General features: G+C 38.4%; 1 protein-coding gene across 1 annotated transcript in view; it reads right to left on the bottom strand.

Annotated features, from left to right (window-relative positions):
• The window catches only part of dpy19l3 (dpy-19 like C-mannosyltransferase 3), a 58,309-nt gene extending 42,632 nt beyond the window's left edge, over positions 1-15,677 (bottom strand). The window contains exons 1-3 of the mRNA XM_073070137.1: positions 15,524-15,677; positions 15,021-15,151; positions 12,131-12,270 (exon numbers count right to left, since the gene is read on the bottom strand). Of these exons, the coding sequence (XP_072926238.1) occupies positions 12,131-12,270; positions 15,021-15,114 (234 nt within the window). The 5' untranslated portion in view covers positions 15,115-15,151; positions 15,524-15,677. The remainder of the gene's footprint in view (positions 1-12,130; positions 12,271-15,020; positions 15,152-15,523) is intronic.
• Positions 15,678-16,797: the final 1,120 nt, after the last annotated feature.

The raw sequence follows: 16,797 nt of genomic DNA, 5'->3' as shown, positions 1-16,797 counted from the left end.
GAGTCATGAAATATATCCATGGCAGAAAATGACATACATTTAAATTACAAAGGAGTCAAGGAGTCTAGGTAGAGACCAATAAGGATAGTATTGAAGCCAAAATTATATATTATTTTCTACATTATATAGAAAGGTGAAGTAGGCTCATTTGGCTAACTGATCTAGTCTTGCTCCTGCTTCTTGTGTTGTTAAGGAAAGACAAGTTTCAGTATTATGCTTGAATATTTTTACTTTGAACATTTCCTGGAATAACAGGTCTAGTAACAAAACAAGCTGATTCTGATAAACAAAAACAGAGACTACATTAATCACTAAAAAGTTCTATGCATTCCACCAAAAAAAAGTTTCAAGGCTATTGTTTGCATTTCCAAGCTTAAAACTTATTTAATTAACCATAGCATGATATTCCAATACACAACTATATTTTGACTAAGAAAACTATATAAGAATGTTCAATGCATCTCATTTACTTTGTGGGATGAAAATATTACACACTTTTAGTATCTGAAATGAAAATACAGGTATTATTTTTGTGTACTTCTTCCACTGTGAGATAATTGCAAAACACTCACCTGTAAATTTGAAAACCACAAGAAGTTCTCATGCAGTGATTGAACATACCAGGCGTGAAAGCATCCCAGTATTAGGCCCACTGAGAGAGCAAGCAATAGGACAGTTTCAATTCTCCATAAAGTTGACCAGATTTCAATTACTGCCACTTTATGAAAAGTGGTATTACTATTTCCACGACCAACAGCACAATCATCAGGCTGTTCTGGGATCCTTTCCAAGCTATACAGTGACGGATCACTGACAATTACATGTCGCTTCTTCCTTTTTCTTATTGTCATAATATGCTCCTGCTAAAATGAAACTATAGTCTTCTGGTTTGCTGAAGACTGCAAATAACCAGCACACTACCAAATATCATATAACTGATGGCGTCATCAAAAATCTAAGACATCGACAGGCAGTTATGAGTCATTCATCTTCTGGGTTGCAATAAATCATTAATTTTAATGATTGTCTAGGATTAAGTCTGGACCATTATCTCACTTTGGATAAATATCCTCCTCAATCAAATTTCAATTCATCCAAAGCAGAAGAAAATATTCAATACATTTGCAACGGTTCTGAACTCCGGCCTATTTGGTTTGATTTTGAAACCTAATTGTATTTTTAAACCTAATGCAATCAAGCTAAAATAAATACAAGGAAAAATATAACCAGACAATGTAACTGCTTACCAAATTGCACTTTCACTGCTTGGCAAGCAGTTACTTAAAATCACAACCTTGAGCACTAATTCACTTTCGATCCAACATTTTTGGTTGGATACAGCTGTTACTTAGCTTAAATAATGAACTTCAAGCCTTTACACAAATACACTACTATAATCTGTGATTTATCCAGCCAGGCTACATCCTGGATAGAAAATATCAAATCTCAGCTCAGACAGGATACACAAAAAAAAATATTTTATGTTTAGAATGATTGCCTGCTTTGTAGAAGCATGCCAAATGCGAGGTCAGTCTACATAGTACTCAGGAAAGGAAAACTTTTTAAATATATTTCCCTTCCAAGCTGTGTAACTGCTGACTTGTGTATCCAAAATAAACAGCAAGATTTAATAATGGAAAACCTCCCAAATGCTTTCCATCCCAAATATTTTTAAGAACATAGACTGTTCTTACTAGTGTAATTTAACATTTCCATCCAGGATACAGTCAAGCTAGACCTATAACAGACACTGGTACGTTTGTGCAAAAGCTTAGTGTGATGGAGGTTTAAACTAGGCCAACACTGTATCCAACTAAACATCCACCAAATGGTAGTGGATGCTTTGTAATGAGTGGCTTTCACCCATTTGTAAAGCTTCAAAAAGAGAATATTTAACCAGTAGGAAATGCTATGCCAAAACATACAATTGCAAGAAAAAAGTTTGTGAACCCTTTGCAATTACCTGGTTTTCTGCATTAGTTACTCATAAAATGTGGTCTGATCTTCATCTAAGTCACAGTAATACAGACAAACACAATCTGCCTAAACTAATAACACACAAACAATTGTACTTTTCATGTCTATATTGAACACATTGTTTAATCATTCACATTCCAGGCTGGAAAAGTACATGAACCCTTGTATTTAATAACTGGTAGAACCTCCTTTGGCAGCAATAACCTTCACCAAACATTTCCTGTAGCTGCTGATCAGACTTGTACAACGGCGAGGTGGAACTTTAGATCATTCCTCCATACAAAAGATTTCAGTTCATCAATATTTCTGGGATACCTTGCATGAAAAGCCCTCTTTTTGGGTTAAGGTCCGGACTCTGACTTGACCATTCCTAAACACAAATTTTCTCCTTTTTAAAACATTCTGTTGTTGATTTACTCTTGGATCATTGTCTTGTTGCATCATCCAACTTCTATTAAGCTTCAGGTGACGAACCACTACTCTGACATTCTCCTGTAAAATGTCCTGCTACAATTTTGAATTGTTCCTTCAATGATTGCAAGCTGCCCAAGCACTGAAGCAGCAAGGCAGCCCCAAACCATGGTGTTCCTTCCACCACGCTTCACAGTTAGGATAAGGTTTTGGTGTTGGTGTGCAATGCCCTTTTCCTCCAAACAAAGCAGTGTGCATTTCTGCCAAAGTTCAACTTTTATCTCAACTGTTCACAGAACACTGTCCCACAAGATCTTAAGATATAGGAACAGAATTAGGCTATTCCGCCCATTGAGCCTGCTCTGCCATTCCATCATGGCTGATCCTGGATCCCACAAAACCCCATACACCTGCCTTCTTGCCATAACCTTTGATGCCCCAACCAATCTGGGAACTATCAATTTTCGCTTTAAATAGATCCATGGTCTTTGCCTCCAGAGCTGTCTGTGGCAGAGCATTCCACAGATTCACTACTCTTCAGCTAAAAAAAAATTCCTCCTTACCTCTGTTGTAAAAGGTTGCCCTCAATTTTTAGGTTGTGCCTCTAGTTCTGGACACCCCCACCATAGGAAACGTCATCTCCACATCCACCATATCTAGTTTTTTTCAACATTTGATAGGTTTCAATGAGATTCCCCTGCAGTCTTCTAAATTCCAGTGAGTACAGGCCCAAAGCTGCCAAATGCTCCTCATATTAGTTTAGGCAGATTGCATTTGTCTATTATTATGATTTAGATGAAGATCAGATCACATTTTATGAGTAATTATAGAAAACCGGGTAACTGCAAAGGGTTCACAAACATTTTCTTGCAACCGTAGCTTCCAAAATATTAATCTTCAAACACTCTCCTTCTAAAAGAAATTTCAAAAGAAATCCTGCAAGAAATTCCCTTCTCAACATATACATATTTACTATGAATTAAAAAAGAAATTTAAAGATACATATTTTTGATTACCTACCCACTGTTTTTCGTTACTTAAATACTAAATCACAGAATAACCAGATACAGCAACCTCATAATGAACTGTTCAGAAAAGTCACTAACAATTGTGTTAATGGTATACAATCAAACAGAGGGAAGAAAGCTCCCAAAACATCCCTGTTATCAACAAAACAACCCAGCAGGTGAACAAAGAAAGGGTCAAACCATTTGCAATCATTTTCAGTTAGACTGATGTCTCAGCTTGCTTCTTGGGTGTCCACCATCACAGAAACTGGCTCTGACCCAAAATGATTCATTTTACATATTTAAAGATGCCCAGGAGGACTAGATTAATCAAAAATTATAGAAACAGAAAATAACCTTGCTGTGATGTGGCAGACTTAACTTTAGAACTAGGATCCCCTCTAGCTAGATTGCTTGGTTTAGTTATGTCACTAGTATCTATTGAATAATGCTAAAAATTGTCCACGATGCCCTGTCCACAAAGGGTATGGCTATTGTAATTCAACCACGTGTTATCTTATGAGTTTACTTTCAGTTAATAAAATGATGGAAGATATCTTTGAATGTGCTATCAAGAGACATCTATTTATTAAATGTTTGGGTCTTGCCTGCATTACTCAGATACAAAATTTATTACAGCCAAGTTTGATATTGGTATTACTTTATTATTGTTACAGGTATCAAGATACAATGAAAAACTTAGTTTTATAAGCCATCAACACAAATCTATTCAAAACACAAGTACACTGAGGCAGTACGAAGGAAAAGCAACAGTAGGTTAACTGGTCACATGGGTGAAATTCGGTGGTGCTGGTTCACTGGGCCAGAAGAGCTGGGTACCATGCTGTACCTCTAACAAAAAATGCTTTATATGTTACAATTCAAGAAAAAGTGCAGGTAGATAATCAGGTGCATGGGCCATGATGACAATATTCTGCCTAGGTGGTAGAGGCAGATACATTAAGAATTTTTAAGAGACTTTAGACGGGCACATAACTGTGAGGGAAATGGAAGTATATGGGCATTTCGCAGGCACAAGGAATTAGCTTAGTTGGCCATTTGGTGTCAGATTTAATTGGTTCAGTACAACATTGTGGGCTAAAGGGCCTTTCCTGTGCAGGACTGTTCTATGTAAATTTGTAACTCATTAGAAAAGGAAGTTGACATGCCTGTATACATTAAGACCAACACAACAATCTCATTAGGGCTGATAAACAGCAAGTAACATTCGTACTACACAAATGTCAAGCAATGACAATCTTCAACAAGAAAGGCATTTTATTTTACTTCATCAAATCCCTCCATTCAGGGCCCAAAACAGTTCTTCTACATGAAGCAGTAATTCACTTGTATTTTCAATTTAGTGTACTGGACTTGGTACTCACAATATCATTGTGGAAACCAAGCACAGATTGTTTAACTACCTTATAATACACTTACAACTCATCACCTGTCACTTTAATTCATTACCCCATTCTCACTCTGCTTTTGGGTCTTATGTTGGGCTTCACTAGAACAGTAGATGCTTGAGGAACTGCAGCGCATCATAGAACTTTGCAGCCTTCGGGACCCAATGCTGATATCAACAATTTTGGATAACCACCCTCCTCTGTCAATGACGGATCTGGCTACCTTGTAACATTAACACAGCTTTTCTCTCTTCACAGATGCTACCTGATCTGCTGAGTATTTCTAGCTTTCTCTTTTATTTCAGATTTCTGAAATCAACAATGTTATGTATTTCACAATTCCAATTTGAACTTATTTTCCCTCATTCATATCTCTCAATTTACACTCCATCAGCCATGCCACATTAATTTGTTTCTGCCCCAGATGGCATCAAAAGCAATTGTGTCACTTGAATAGCCTTAGTCTCCACGCCACCAGATAATCTCTTTGTTCTTTCCACCTCCCTAGCCTGCATGCTATTTTTCTCTCGTTTTCAGTTCTAATGTCTCAAAATGTTGACTTTGTTTCTCTCTCCAGATATGGTGCCTGACCAGCTGAATATTCACAGCAGTTTCTGTTTTTCTATTCCAAAAGATAGAGCCACCTACCCTTGACATTCCATGTTATTATTTTTTTTCCCAGTCAAGATGGCACCTGCATACAATGCTCCCATGGTTGACACCTTCTGGATAGACCACAAAACTATTTATTTCACTTCTTTTATGTCCTTTATGCCTGTTTTTTTGGAATGGTGGAGCCTGGGGTTTGCTGTTTGGAGATCATTAGGGCGATCTACCACTTTGCTGTCTCCAAGAGGATTCCAGAGGGTAGCAAGTGCGAGCCTCAAGGCAAGGAGGAAATGGAGCTGATGGGAGATTGAAACATCGAGGCAAATGCAGAAGGTGAGCGCTGACTGCCTGCCTTCTGATCGCTGGTGGGCTCGCTCTGCTGACGGAGAGGGGAGCCTGAGTGGCCTGCCACTGTGCCCGGAGGGTGTTACCAAGGTTTTCTGTATTTTGGATATGGATTTGGATTATGGACTATGGACTTTCTTTTCCAGTCTGATAGCTTTTTTCATGTTCCGTGTTTTTGCCTGTTCTTTCTCATCTTTTTTGTGCAGGAAAGGGGTTTTGGGAGTTGATGTTCTTGTGGAATTGTGTGTGGGGCTAGGGGATTTGGGGATTTCTGATCATGTTGCTGGTCTTTTTTTTCTTGGTTTCATAGGTATCTGGAGAAGAAGAATCTTAGAGTTGTATAATTTGCTAATAATAAATGAACCTTAACTATCACCATAATCCCATCAAATAGCATCCTAAGGGTCATCATATACCAGAAAATTCACTGGACCAGAAACATATTGTATCTACAAGAGAAGGTCAAAGTTTGGATATTCTGCAAAGTGACTCACCCATCAATTCCTCAGAGCCTCTACAAGTCAAAAGGGTGATGGAATAAGTGTTATTTGCCTGCTAGGCAGAAACTCTAACAAGCCTAAAGGCTTAACACAACAAAGTGTGATATAATACAAGCCAAAGTACTCTAATTAAATTTTGGAAGCCAGTTATAAAAAAGAAATCCTGTTAAAATTCATTGTTGATGAGATTAAAAAATGATGAAAGGAAATACCTCACCTTTCAGAATTCTAAAATATAAGCCTTGTGCTACGCCGTTAAAACATGGAAGCTTAATAGCAGCATGTCCACCTAGCTCAAAGACGTGAAGTTCGTTTCACCTTTAAACACATATAGATGCTATTTTTTTCACTGAATTTGCGAGTGATAATTCAGCAGTGTTCTCTACTAGCAGTAGGAATAGTGTTTGGATATTCTGTACAAATTAACTCACCCATCAACTCCTCAGAGTCTCTACAAGTCAAAAGGGTGATGGAATAAGTGTTATTTGCCTTCAAGAGTTTGAATTATTTTCTAGCAGGCAAGGTCAAAATATTACTCTCCAGCTAATGTTTTGCATGATGACACAATGCTTAAGAGACCAAACATTTAGATAAGCTCACATGTTGTTTATAAATGCAGCCCAATGAAGTTTCTGCACAATCAGGATTTCAAAGAGTTGATTAAGTGAAATCTGAATGTAATGCAAAGACGACAAGAAATTGCCAGAAATATTAAACAATTCTTTTGCCTCACAACTGCCCAGGAAGTAACACAAAGGGCAAAAGAAAATCAAAACAAATATCAATATAATTAAAATTGAAAGGCAGACTGGGAGAGAGGATAAAACCACCATCAGATTAGATTGTATTCACATATTTAAAAGATCAAAAAGTTAAGAAACAAACACCAAAGATGTGGTGAACAGTTACACCAGTTTCAATAAGATGTTGCCTAGTTTGGAGGACTTTAATTACAAGGAGAGATTATATAGACTATGATTGCTTTCACTGAATCACAGGAGGCTGAAGCATGGCCTCAGAGATTCCTAAAATTATGAGGGGCACAAATAGGGTAAATAGTCACAGTCCTTTTCTAAGGGTAGGGGAATCTAAAATTCAAGGACATAGGTTTAAGGTGAGAGGAGAAACATTGAACAAAGATCTAAGTGGCAAATTTTTCAACACAGGGAGTGTAGGTATATGGAAAACTCCCAGAATATTTAGTAAAGGCAGATACAATCAGTGTATAAAAACCATTTGGACAGGTATCCGAATATGAAAAGAATCGAGAGATATGGGTCAAGTGCAGGAAAACAGTATTAAGGTAGATAAGCATCTTGTCAGCATTAACAAATTCGGCTGTCTACTTTTCCATCTATCACTAACTGGAGACCAATTGGTAATGCTGATGCCTGGAAAATAGTGAATTCTTACTCAAAGATGCAATGGGCAAAATAAATTAAAGTATAATGAAGAGGATTTCCATGAGATCGCACTTATTTGAAAAAAAATAACTGAAAGTAACTATTGCTATGTCAATTATATCATACTTTTTGAAGAGTCTTTGATAACAATTACTGCTTTATGAAATTACAACTAAATCATGATGGGCCAGGGAAAAGAAAAGCAGCAGAATGGATAGATGTTATTTGTCAAGGATCAGAGCAGAGACCACCGTTCACAATTTATACAAATGTTTTAAACTGGGAAATTAAATACTGTCTTCCATTGGGCAGAGGATACCAGAGCAGGATACCACACACCACTAAGTTCCAAGGACAGCTTCTATTCTACTGTAAGCAGACTCTTCAACAATGAACACAAGAGATTCTGCAGATACTGAATATCCAGAGTAATTGTACAAAATATTGGACAAACTCAGTAGCTCAGGGAACATCTCTGCAGAGGAAGAAAGAGCTGATGTTTTAGGTTGAGATGCTTCATCAGGACTAGACAACAGGAAAGGGAAGAAGCCAGAATAAGTTGGTGGGTGAGGGAAAGGAGTACAAGCTAGAAGGTGATGGGTAAAACCAGGTGAGAGGGAAGGTAGGTAGGCGTGGGGGGGGGGGGGTTGGAGTGGGGTGGGAAGATGAAGAGAGAAGTTGGGAGGTGATATGTGGAAAAAGGAAAGGGCTGAAAAAGAAGAAATCAGATAGAAGAGAGAGTAGACCACGGGAGAAAGGGAGGGAGGAGGGGCACCAGAGGGAGCTGAGAGACAGGTGAGGAGAAGAGAAGGGATAAGAGGGGAGCCAGACTGGGAAATGTGAAATGGAAAATGACAGAGGGAGGGGGAGGAGGACAAATTACCAGAAGATAGAGGAACTGATGTTTATACAATCATGTTGGAGGCGTACTCAGACAAAATAGGAAGTGTTCCAATTCCCATTCCGATATGTCTGTCCATGACACCAGTACTGCCACAATGAGGCCACTCTCAGGTTGGAGGAGCAACACTTTAAATTTCATCTGGATAACCTCCAACCTAACAACATAAACAAATATTTATGTCAAATATTTCAAATAAGTTTCCAAATTCAAATAAGCCTGTGAAGTTGCCTCACAGTGAAACACAAACGAAACACAAATCAGAGAGATCAGCTCCTCTACCACAATCTGGAAGGATTAAGTCACTGACATGCATAAAGATGTCCAAAGGCAATGTCCTTTAGACAAATCACAAAATTATTTCTTTTACTACTACTTCTTTCAAATGATTCTGCTACAATTGGAACCTGTGATTTACATTTTGATAGTGTGTTCTTGGGCTGATTGGACGATCTTGCGCTTTGCTGTCTCCAAGGGAGTTTGGTGAGGTTTTGAGCGAAGTGTGTGGCCTGGGGGCTGAGAAGCCTGGAGCCCATGATCAACTCCATTTCTTGGTGATTAAAGTGCTGAGCAAGAATGAAATCAATGAGGACGAGAGCAGAAGGCAAGTGGATGTTCAGCACAGTATCCCTGCTTTCGACCACTCTCTCTCCCTCTCACTCGCTGCGGCTGGAAGAAGATGCCTGCATTTGACTGGTCCCTCTCTCCCTCTTGCTCAATGCTGCTGCAGCCTGGCTTTTGGGCAAGGTTTAATCAACGTAGTTTGTGAATCGGACTCTAGTTCATGTTATGATATGTTTCTGGTGTATAGTTCTCCTTTTTTATTGCTATTTTGTGTGATTTTGATCATGGCGGACTGGATCTGCGGTCTACAGTCAAGGAATGACACATAGCGCTAAATTGAACTGAACTTAACTAAACTGAACATTCCTATTGAACATTCCTAGATTGTTTCAATTTCACTGTGGTTTGATGTTTTATATCCTGTGTATTTCGCTGTTTATGCAATTTGGGGGGTTTTTTTGCGCGATGGGTTTTTGATGCTTTCTTTGAAAGGGTTCCACGGTGTTTCTTTGTGTTTAGCTCTCTGTGGGAAGACGAATCTCAGAGTTATATACAGCGTACACACTTTGATAATAAATGTACTTTCAGCAGTAGTGCCGCACAGAGCAAGGATGCACAACAGAAACATAAAAAGTGTTTCAATACTGATGAATAAAAGATAGATATTCAACATAAAGACAGATGTCTCTTTGACCTTTTGCTGTCATGTAGGAGATACTGCAGCATAAGAACTACAACTATAGTCTGGGTAACAGCTTCTTTCCCCAGGCTGTTAGACTTTTTAACACCTTGCTGCCACCCAGCAGACATGTACACCCAGTCTGAATGGCCTGGTCACCAATTAACTGCACATTTTTTCCATCTTTTATTACTGCTGTTTCACATATTTATACTACTTCTTTATTATAATAATGTCAGTAATATTATACTATCTTACATAATAAGCATGCACCTCACACTTCTAACCTGTTAATTTTTCAGGCATGCTTCTGAGGGACTTGTGCTAACACGTGCTGGATTGTAACTATAAGTGCTGTGTGTGACTATATGTACTGTGTTTTGCACCCTGGCCTCAGAGGAACGATGTTTTGTTTAGCTGTATACATGTGTATGGTTGAATGACAATGAGCACTTGTAATAACCTGTTTTTCTCTGAAATAATGCCTTGGGAACTCTTACACTTAGCTAAGGGACACATTAAGCCTTGGTTTGGTGTCTCATCACAAAATAATAAAAAACACTTCAATACGATCTCTTATAGAACAAGATAATGCAATCTGAACTCATTCTTTCCGATGCCAAGCATCACTTCTGAGCCTTAATCTTAAAGATTTTGTCCTAGAATATTATAATTCAGAATGATTATAATTTTCTTAATGCCAATGTATTCTCTATAAAGAGACACAATATTCATTCTGAACAGTAAAGATTGACTGTAATCAAACAGTTCGGAAGTTTGAACATTGATTCTATCACTTGGATCCACTTACTATGCCAACTATTTCAGGAAGATAGATCCTGAAAATTCAAGTATCATTTGATTTTCAACAGCCAGGAAGAAACTACTATTTACACTCCCATTTTCCATTTTCACTCCCAACTCTTCCTAGGCATCTCCAAGCCTGAATGCTTGAAACTGCGGTGAGCAAAACAGTTTCCAATCGTCTTACTGCTTATTTCTCACCAACTATTAGTGACAAATCAGTTTTTTTTAAAAACACAAACAAACGCAATTAACTCTACTTAAAAACTGATTGCTCTAAGCATAGTATAGTGTCTAATGGGCACACAAGTGCATGTAACTGAAGCTAGTTAGAAACTGTTCAGCAATAATCTCCTGCTACAAGGGGTATATTGTCCCAAATAAACAAAAGGAAACCCTATCTATTTTCTTGATTTAGTTTTTGTTCTTTAAGTGTTGTCCGTGATAAATGGCTGATTAAGCAATGGCTCAATTAACAGAATCAACTGTACTCCCATGATACTGGATAGAGTAGGGGAAAAAAATGGAGAGAAAGAGTTTAATCGAGACAAGTGATAGGCAGTGCACTTAGGAGATCAAGTGTAAAGTGAAAGTACACAGCTAATGACAGTACGTTTATCAGTGTAAATGTACAGACAGACCTTGGGGCCAATGTCCATAGCTCTGTGAAAGTGGTTGTGCAAGTTGATAGATTGGTGATGGCAGCATATGGCATGCCTGCTTTTACTAGTCAAGACGCCGAGTTCATGATCAGAAAGTTATGTTGCAGCTTTATAAAACTCTAGCTAGTTCACAGTTGGAGTACTGCATTCATTTCTGGTTGCCCCTTTATAGGAGGGATGTGGAAGCACTGGAGAGTGTGCTGAAGAGCTTTATCAGGATGCTGGCTAATAGAGAGCACGTGCTATAAGGATAGGTAGGACGAACTTGGGCGTTTTTCCTTTGATTTGTGGAGGTTGTAAGGAAATTTGACAGAAGTTTATAAAGTTATGACAGGCACAGAGTAGATAGCTGACAACTTTTTCGCTGAATTGAAGTGTCTAATACTAAAGGGCATGTGTTTAAGATGACACGAGGTGTTCAAACGAGATCCGAGGGTCTTATATTTGCTTTTGTTTCGACCACAGAGAATGATGGATGCCTGGAATGCATTGCCAGGGCTGGTCATGGAGGGAAATACAACAGAGGTTAGAAAGACACATGAATGTGCAGAGAATGTAGGGATACAGACCTTGTGTAGGCAGAAGGGATTAGTTTAGTTAAGCATTTCATTACTAGTATAATTAGTTCAGCATAGCATCATAAGCAAAAGTTCCTGTTCCTATACCATACTGTTCTATGCTCTTAATATCAATACAATATGTAAACTAATCACTAATAACGCAAAAAGTTTTAAATAAGTACTATCACACCAACCACTAATAATTCAAAGTTAACATATTAGCTTTTAAATAATGACCAACTATCTGAATATTTTCTGTCTTCCGAATGAATATTAGTATTAACAGATTTGACTCTTACCTGGATAGCTGAAAACCACAGATCATTTTCGTGCAAAGTTGCAACATAAACTGAGGTGAAAAGTCCTAAGAAAACTCCTATAAATCCACCAACTAGGAAGGTTGCGTACTTTATTGCTCCTGGACCTATGGAGCTGCATGCTAGATTAAGAAAAGTAAAATAATTATGTTCAACTTTTTTCTGTCAAAAGTTATTTCTGTATAAGCATAGAAATAATTTGATACTCTGAACAAGATCATTATGTTGGAATATACGTGAAATGCTAATCTAAATTCTGACATTAATAACTACATTGGTAGGTTATTTTTAAACTGTTATATGCTTTATTATTCATGCAAAATAAAATCACCAATAAGAAATAAGAAAACTCCACATCACCAATGAGTTTAAATCCTATGAATACACACAAAGCAAAACTGTCAGGGGAAAAGCATCCGCATGGACTGCGATATAATAATTCTGTACAAATCATGCACATAAGTATCCAAAATATGATGTTAAAGGCATCACTAAGTTCAAAGCCTAAAACCACTAAACACTAAGATAATAAATAACAATAAAGTAAACATTTGGGCAAACATGAAAACCAGCCCTGGAAGTGACCTGATAACTGTGATACAATGGTATCTGAATCAAAGTAAACACATATAACTGGGAAATGCATGCAAACTACTGCACACATATCAGTGCGTGGATGTACAACTGTACATGCACTTACAACCGCAGCTCAAAATCAAGTTATTGAACAGATATGCTTTATGCTGGTACTCTTGCTCCACACGAGCTTTCACCCATACTACTTCATCTAAATCAAACAGCAGATGACGCTTTCTAGTTTACCCAGCTGTTCCTTAAGTATGCCTATGCTTTTTATCTAGGCTAATATTCTGCCAGACTTGAGAATTCTAAGAGCATTATTCTTCCAGACATGCTATATTTAGGATAAAATGCCCTCTCTGCTCTTTTAAATAGAAACAAAAGATCCGCAAACAACTAAACAATAAGAAAAAGTAAGTTATCTATGATGTCCTACTCAATAGTTATCCTTCAATTAACATTATGTTATTGCATTGTTGCTTATTTACAATCGTGATTACAGACTTCTGATGTATGGAAATGTTTCCAGTTGATTGAAATGATACAATGAGAAAATATTACTGCAACTCAGTTTTTCAACTATTTCATAAAATAGAAATTTACACTTATTTCCGCTTACTTGATTTTAAATTGATATTTATTCAATTTCACTTACATCAAGTATCCTGAATATTCTTTCAAGAAAATGAATGTAAGTTTCCTAATATTGCATATACAGTGGATTCCAGTTAACTGGACCACATCAGGACCTGTACATTTTGGCCTAATTGAACAGCTGCCACAATTGGGCGAAGTTTCATGGAAATAGTAAAAAAGTATAAAAAAGCCAAACTACTATTTCACTGTTCACTCTAAGCATGGTGTAGTGTCTAATGGTCACACAAGTGCACAGAACTGATGCTAGCTAGAAACTGTTCGACAACAGTCTCCTGTCCTAATTAAGCAGCAGAGCATCCCAAATAAATGAAGGAAAGCATGGCTATTTTCTCAATCAAGTTGTCCCAAATAAGCAGCTGCCTAATTAACTGTAATCCACTGTATTCATATACACATAGCTGGTGTTTAATTTTGAATCTGAAATAATATTTCAAAATGAAGATTCAAAATTAAACACCAGCTATGTATATATGATAATAGATATGTATATAAAGAATCTTGGGTCATGACAACGACAACCTTGGGTCCCTGCCAGAAGTGCTGACGGTGTTATTTAAATTCTGACCAACCTCTTTAAACATGGTCTACTGATTTCTCATGCTGTGTGGAATTTGTACCTACACTGCTTGACTGCATGGGCTTCCAAAACTGAGGTGATGTAATACGGCAAGGCAGAGCTTAAATAACAGAATTATGTCAAGCGAAATACATGTAAAACTGACAATATGTTGATGTAAAACTACAGGTTAGAAATATACTACCTAGCTCAATCACTCTCATGTTTATTTTCAATATGAGGAAGGCAACACAAAACATTTTAATTGTAGTGTTTTTGATCTAGAATGCACAGTCTTAAAAGTGTAGCTGAAGCAGATTCAATTGTAATAGTTTCAAAGGGGAACTGGACATTTACAAAACTGTAGGGTGGGTGTGGGATGAGAAAGTAAAGGAACTAGGCTATCTGCACATCTTTCAAACAAGAACCACAAAATGTTCTTTAATACTTCTTTAATAATTACGAATTGTAGTCTTAATCCCATACACCTACCCTGCTCTATATCCCTTCAATCATCAACTCTAAAAGTGTCATCTAAGTATCCATCAACCCATGTTTAAAACTGTCCATCACAATCTCTTAGATTTGATCTAATATCTGTCTTTGATCTAGAACAATTAAGAGTCTCTGCTGGGTTTGTTGATCTGATGTGAAATGACAGTAAATGACATTCAAAAATGACTTTCAGATTTCCAGATTTCTCCACCACAATTTTTAAACTGACTAGATATTACACAGGTTAGCTTTGTCTGATTTTCTAAAACTACGTTTCATGCTACCTAGTCTTCAGTTGTCTACCACATACTTCTACTTGGTTATTTTTATTTCAATTGCCATGGACTGTGGCTCTTGATACTGACGTATTAAAAAAAATAACATATCGTTTGACCTTTTCTTGGCTTCTTCATCCCTTATTTTTTCCCCTGACTCAGCACAATGTAAACTAGATGACAATAGCCCTGTGGTATCAATAAAGTCAGTAGTTAATGATTGATTTTCCATTTTAATATCTGACATAGCAAACAAAAGTTAATAAAATCTCATTCCAACTGTAACACAAGCTGTGTCTGGAAAGCCTACCATTTGTGGACTTTTCTTTGAGTTCATCATCCTCGTGCTGTGTTGGACGTTCTTCAATGCCCTTTGTAGCCTTTCTTCGTTTCAAAACGTTCATGTTTTATTTTGCACAGCTGCTCAGAAACTCCCAACCCCTGCAAACAATCATTACAAAAAAAACTGAATTGCAAAAGATCTTCCATTTCAAGTTTATATCGATTAAATTCCAATTAGTTTGAATGTAACCATTGCGTTTAGTTGCCTGTTCATGAGCCCAAAGCAGAGATACGATTTGCTTCAGCGGGATTAACGGTAGTGACAGAAATCCAGGATTTCGGCCAATATACCAACTTCAGTAACATGGATAAATCAGACCTGTGTAATAGCGTGGGCGGTAGGACCGCTCGGAAATGCTCGAGGGTGAATACAGAGCGGGCCCTGTTAACGTGCCCTCCACCGACACCTTTCCTCTAGCCCCGCATCCTAACCTGAAACCAAACCGTTACCAAGAGCAGAGCGCTACGCACCGCAAAGCAACAGCGACCGTCAGCCTCCGGAAGACACAAATACTGCAAGTCCCTTTGCGCCGCTGAGATCTACCGCAGAAAAGCAATTGCAAGCTGCAGATTCTCCACCAACACCAATCCCATCAGCGACATCTTGAGAAATCAATGCTGCCGCTTTCTGTTTCCGGGTCGGGGGAGGGGAGGGGCTGTTTGCCGTTTCCATGGTGACGAGAGCTTGGCGGTGGGAGACCCAGGGTCAGAGTGGGTCGGAATGATGGGCCAGGCTGTGGAGGAGAGGAAGAGGGCAACTCATGGAAGGGGGAGATTGAAGGAGTGAGAGCAGAATATAGAAATGGGAATTTAGGATTGATGGAGGGATGGGGAAGGTCAAGGGACTTTGAGGGAAGGGTGAACAGAGGGGAGTTGGGGGGGGGGGGGGGAAGACTGCGTTTACCCAGGGCAGGTGGAGGGGAAAGATTGCAGGGCTCCGACGCAAATGGTGAAGTAAAGAGATTGCTAAGGTCCTGGGTTTGGCTCAAGTGTATACCAAGAGTATCTTACATCTTGATATTCTTCCATGACAGTCTCTTGGAATCAAGAATGACTTGCTTCTACTTGACTCCTGTGGGTTCAAAAGTGGCTGATTGGGGCAACAAGAATATGAGTACTTGACAACCCTGACAGATGGAGCGGAATATGCTGAGCTATTCTGGATTCTCTTGTGTTTTGTGCTCCTGAAGGGATTTGATGTCATAACTCCCTTCTCTACTTTCAGTGGTAATAGACTAAGAATTCCCAGGAGTTGGAGGGGAAACTTATTTTCAAAAAGCTTTGACAACACTTAATATCTCAGTTCTCCTGGTAATGACTTGTTGTGAAAGAATTTACGTTGTCAGTTTATCCTACCCAAAAACCTTATTCCTCCTGTTAACTGCCATCCCTGTCCTCCCCTACAACATCACCCTTTTGTTTTTCACATCACTGCTCCCATCTCTCTAACTTTTTTATACCATGCTCTTCTCTAACCCCACTTTTCTCTACTACTTCCTCTCTTTCCACAACACCGAGTAACCCTGATTCTTCGGCCTTGAGATTTTTATCCCTTCACCAGTCATTTCCCCCTACTCCCTTCATTCCTCTCCATAGTTGTCAGAAAGAACTCCTGTATCCTCTTCCATCAATTCCACCCCATTACTTCCTCTCCCCCAGCTTTTCCACTCTCACACCACCCCCTCCGTTCAAACCCTGTTACCTTTAACCGATTCTCAACACTTATTCACACACAAACATTCCCC

This window comes from Hemitrygon akajei, chromosome 17 (assembly GCF_048418815.1).
Source record: "Hemitrygon akajei chromosome 17, sHemAka1.3, whole genome shotgun sequence".
Classification (NCBI taxonomy): domain Eukaryota; kingdom Metazoa; phylum Chordata; class Chondrichthyes; order Myliobatiformes; family Dasyatidae; genus Hemitrygon; species Hemitrygon akajei.
This window is presented reverse-complemented; position numbering and strand designations above follow the sequence as displayed.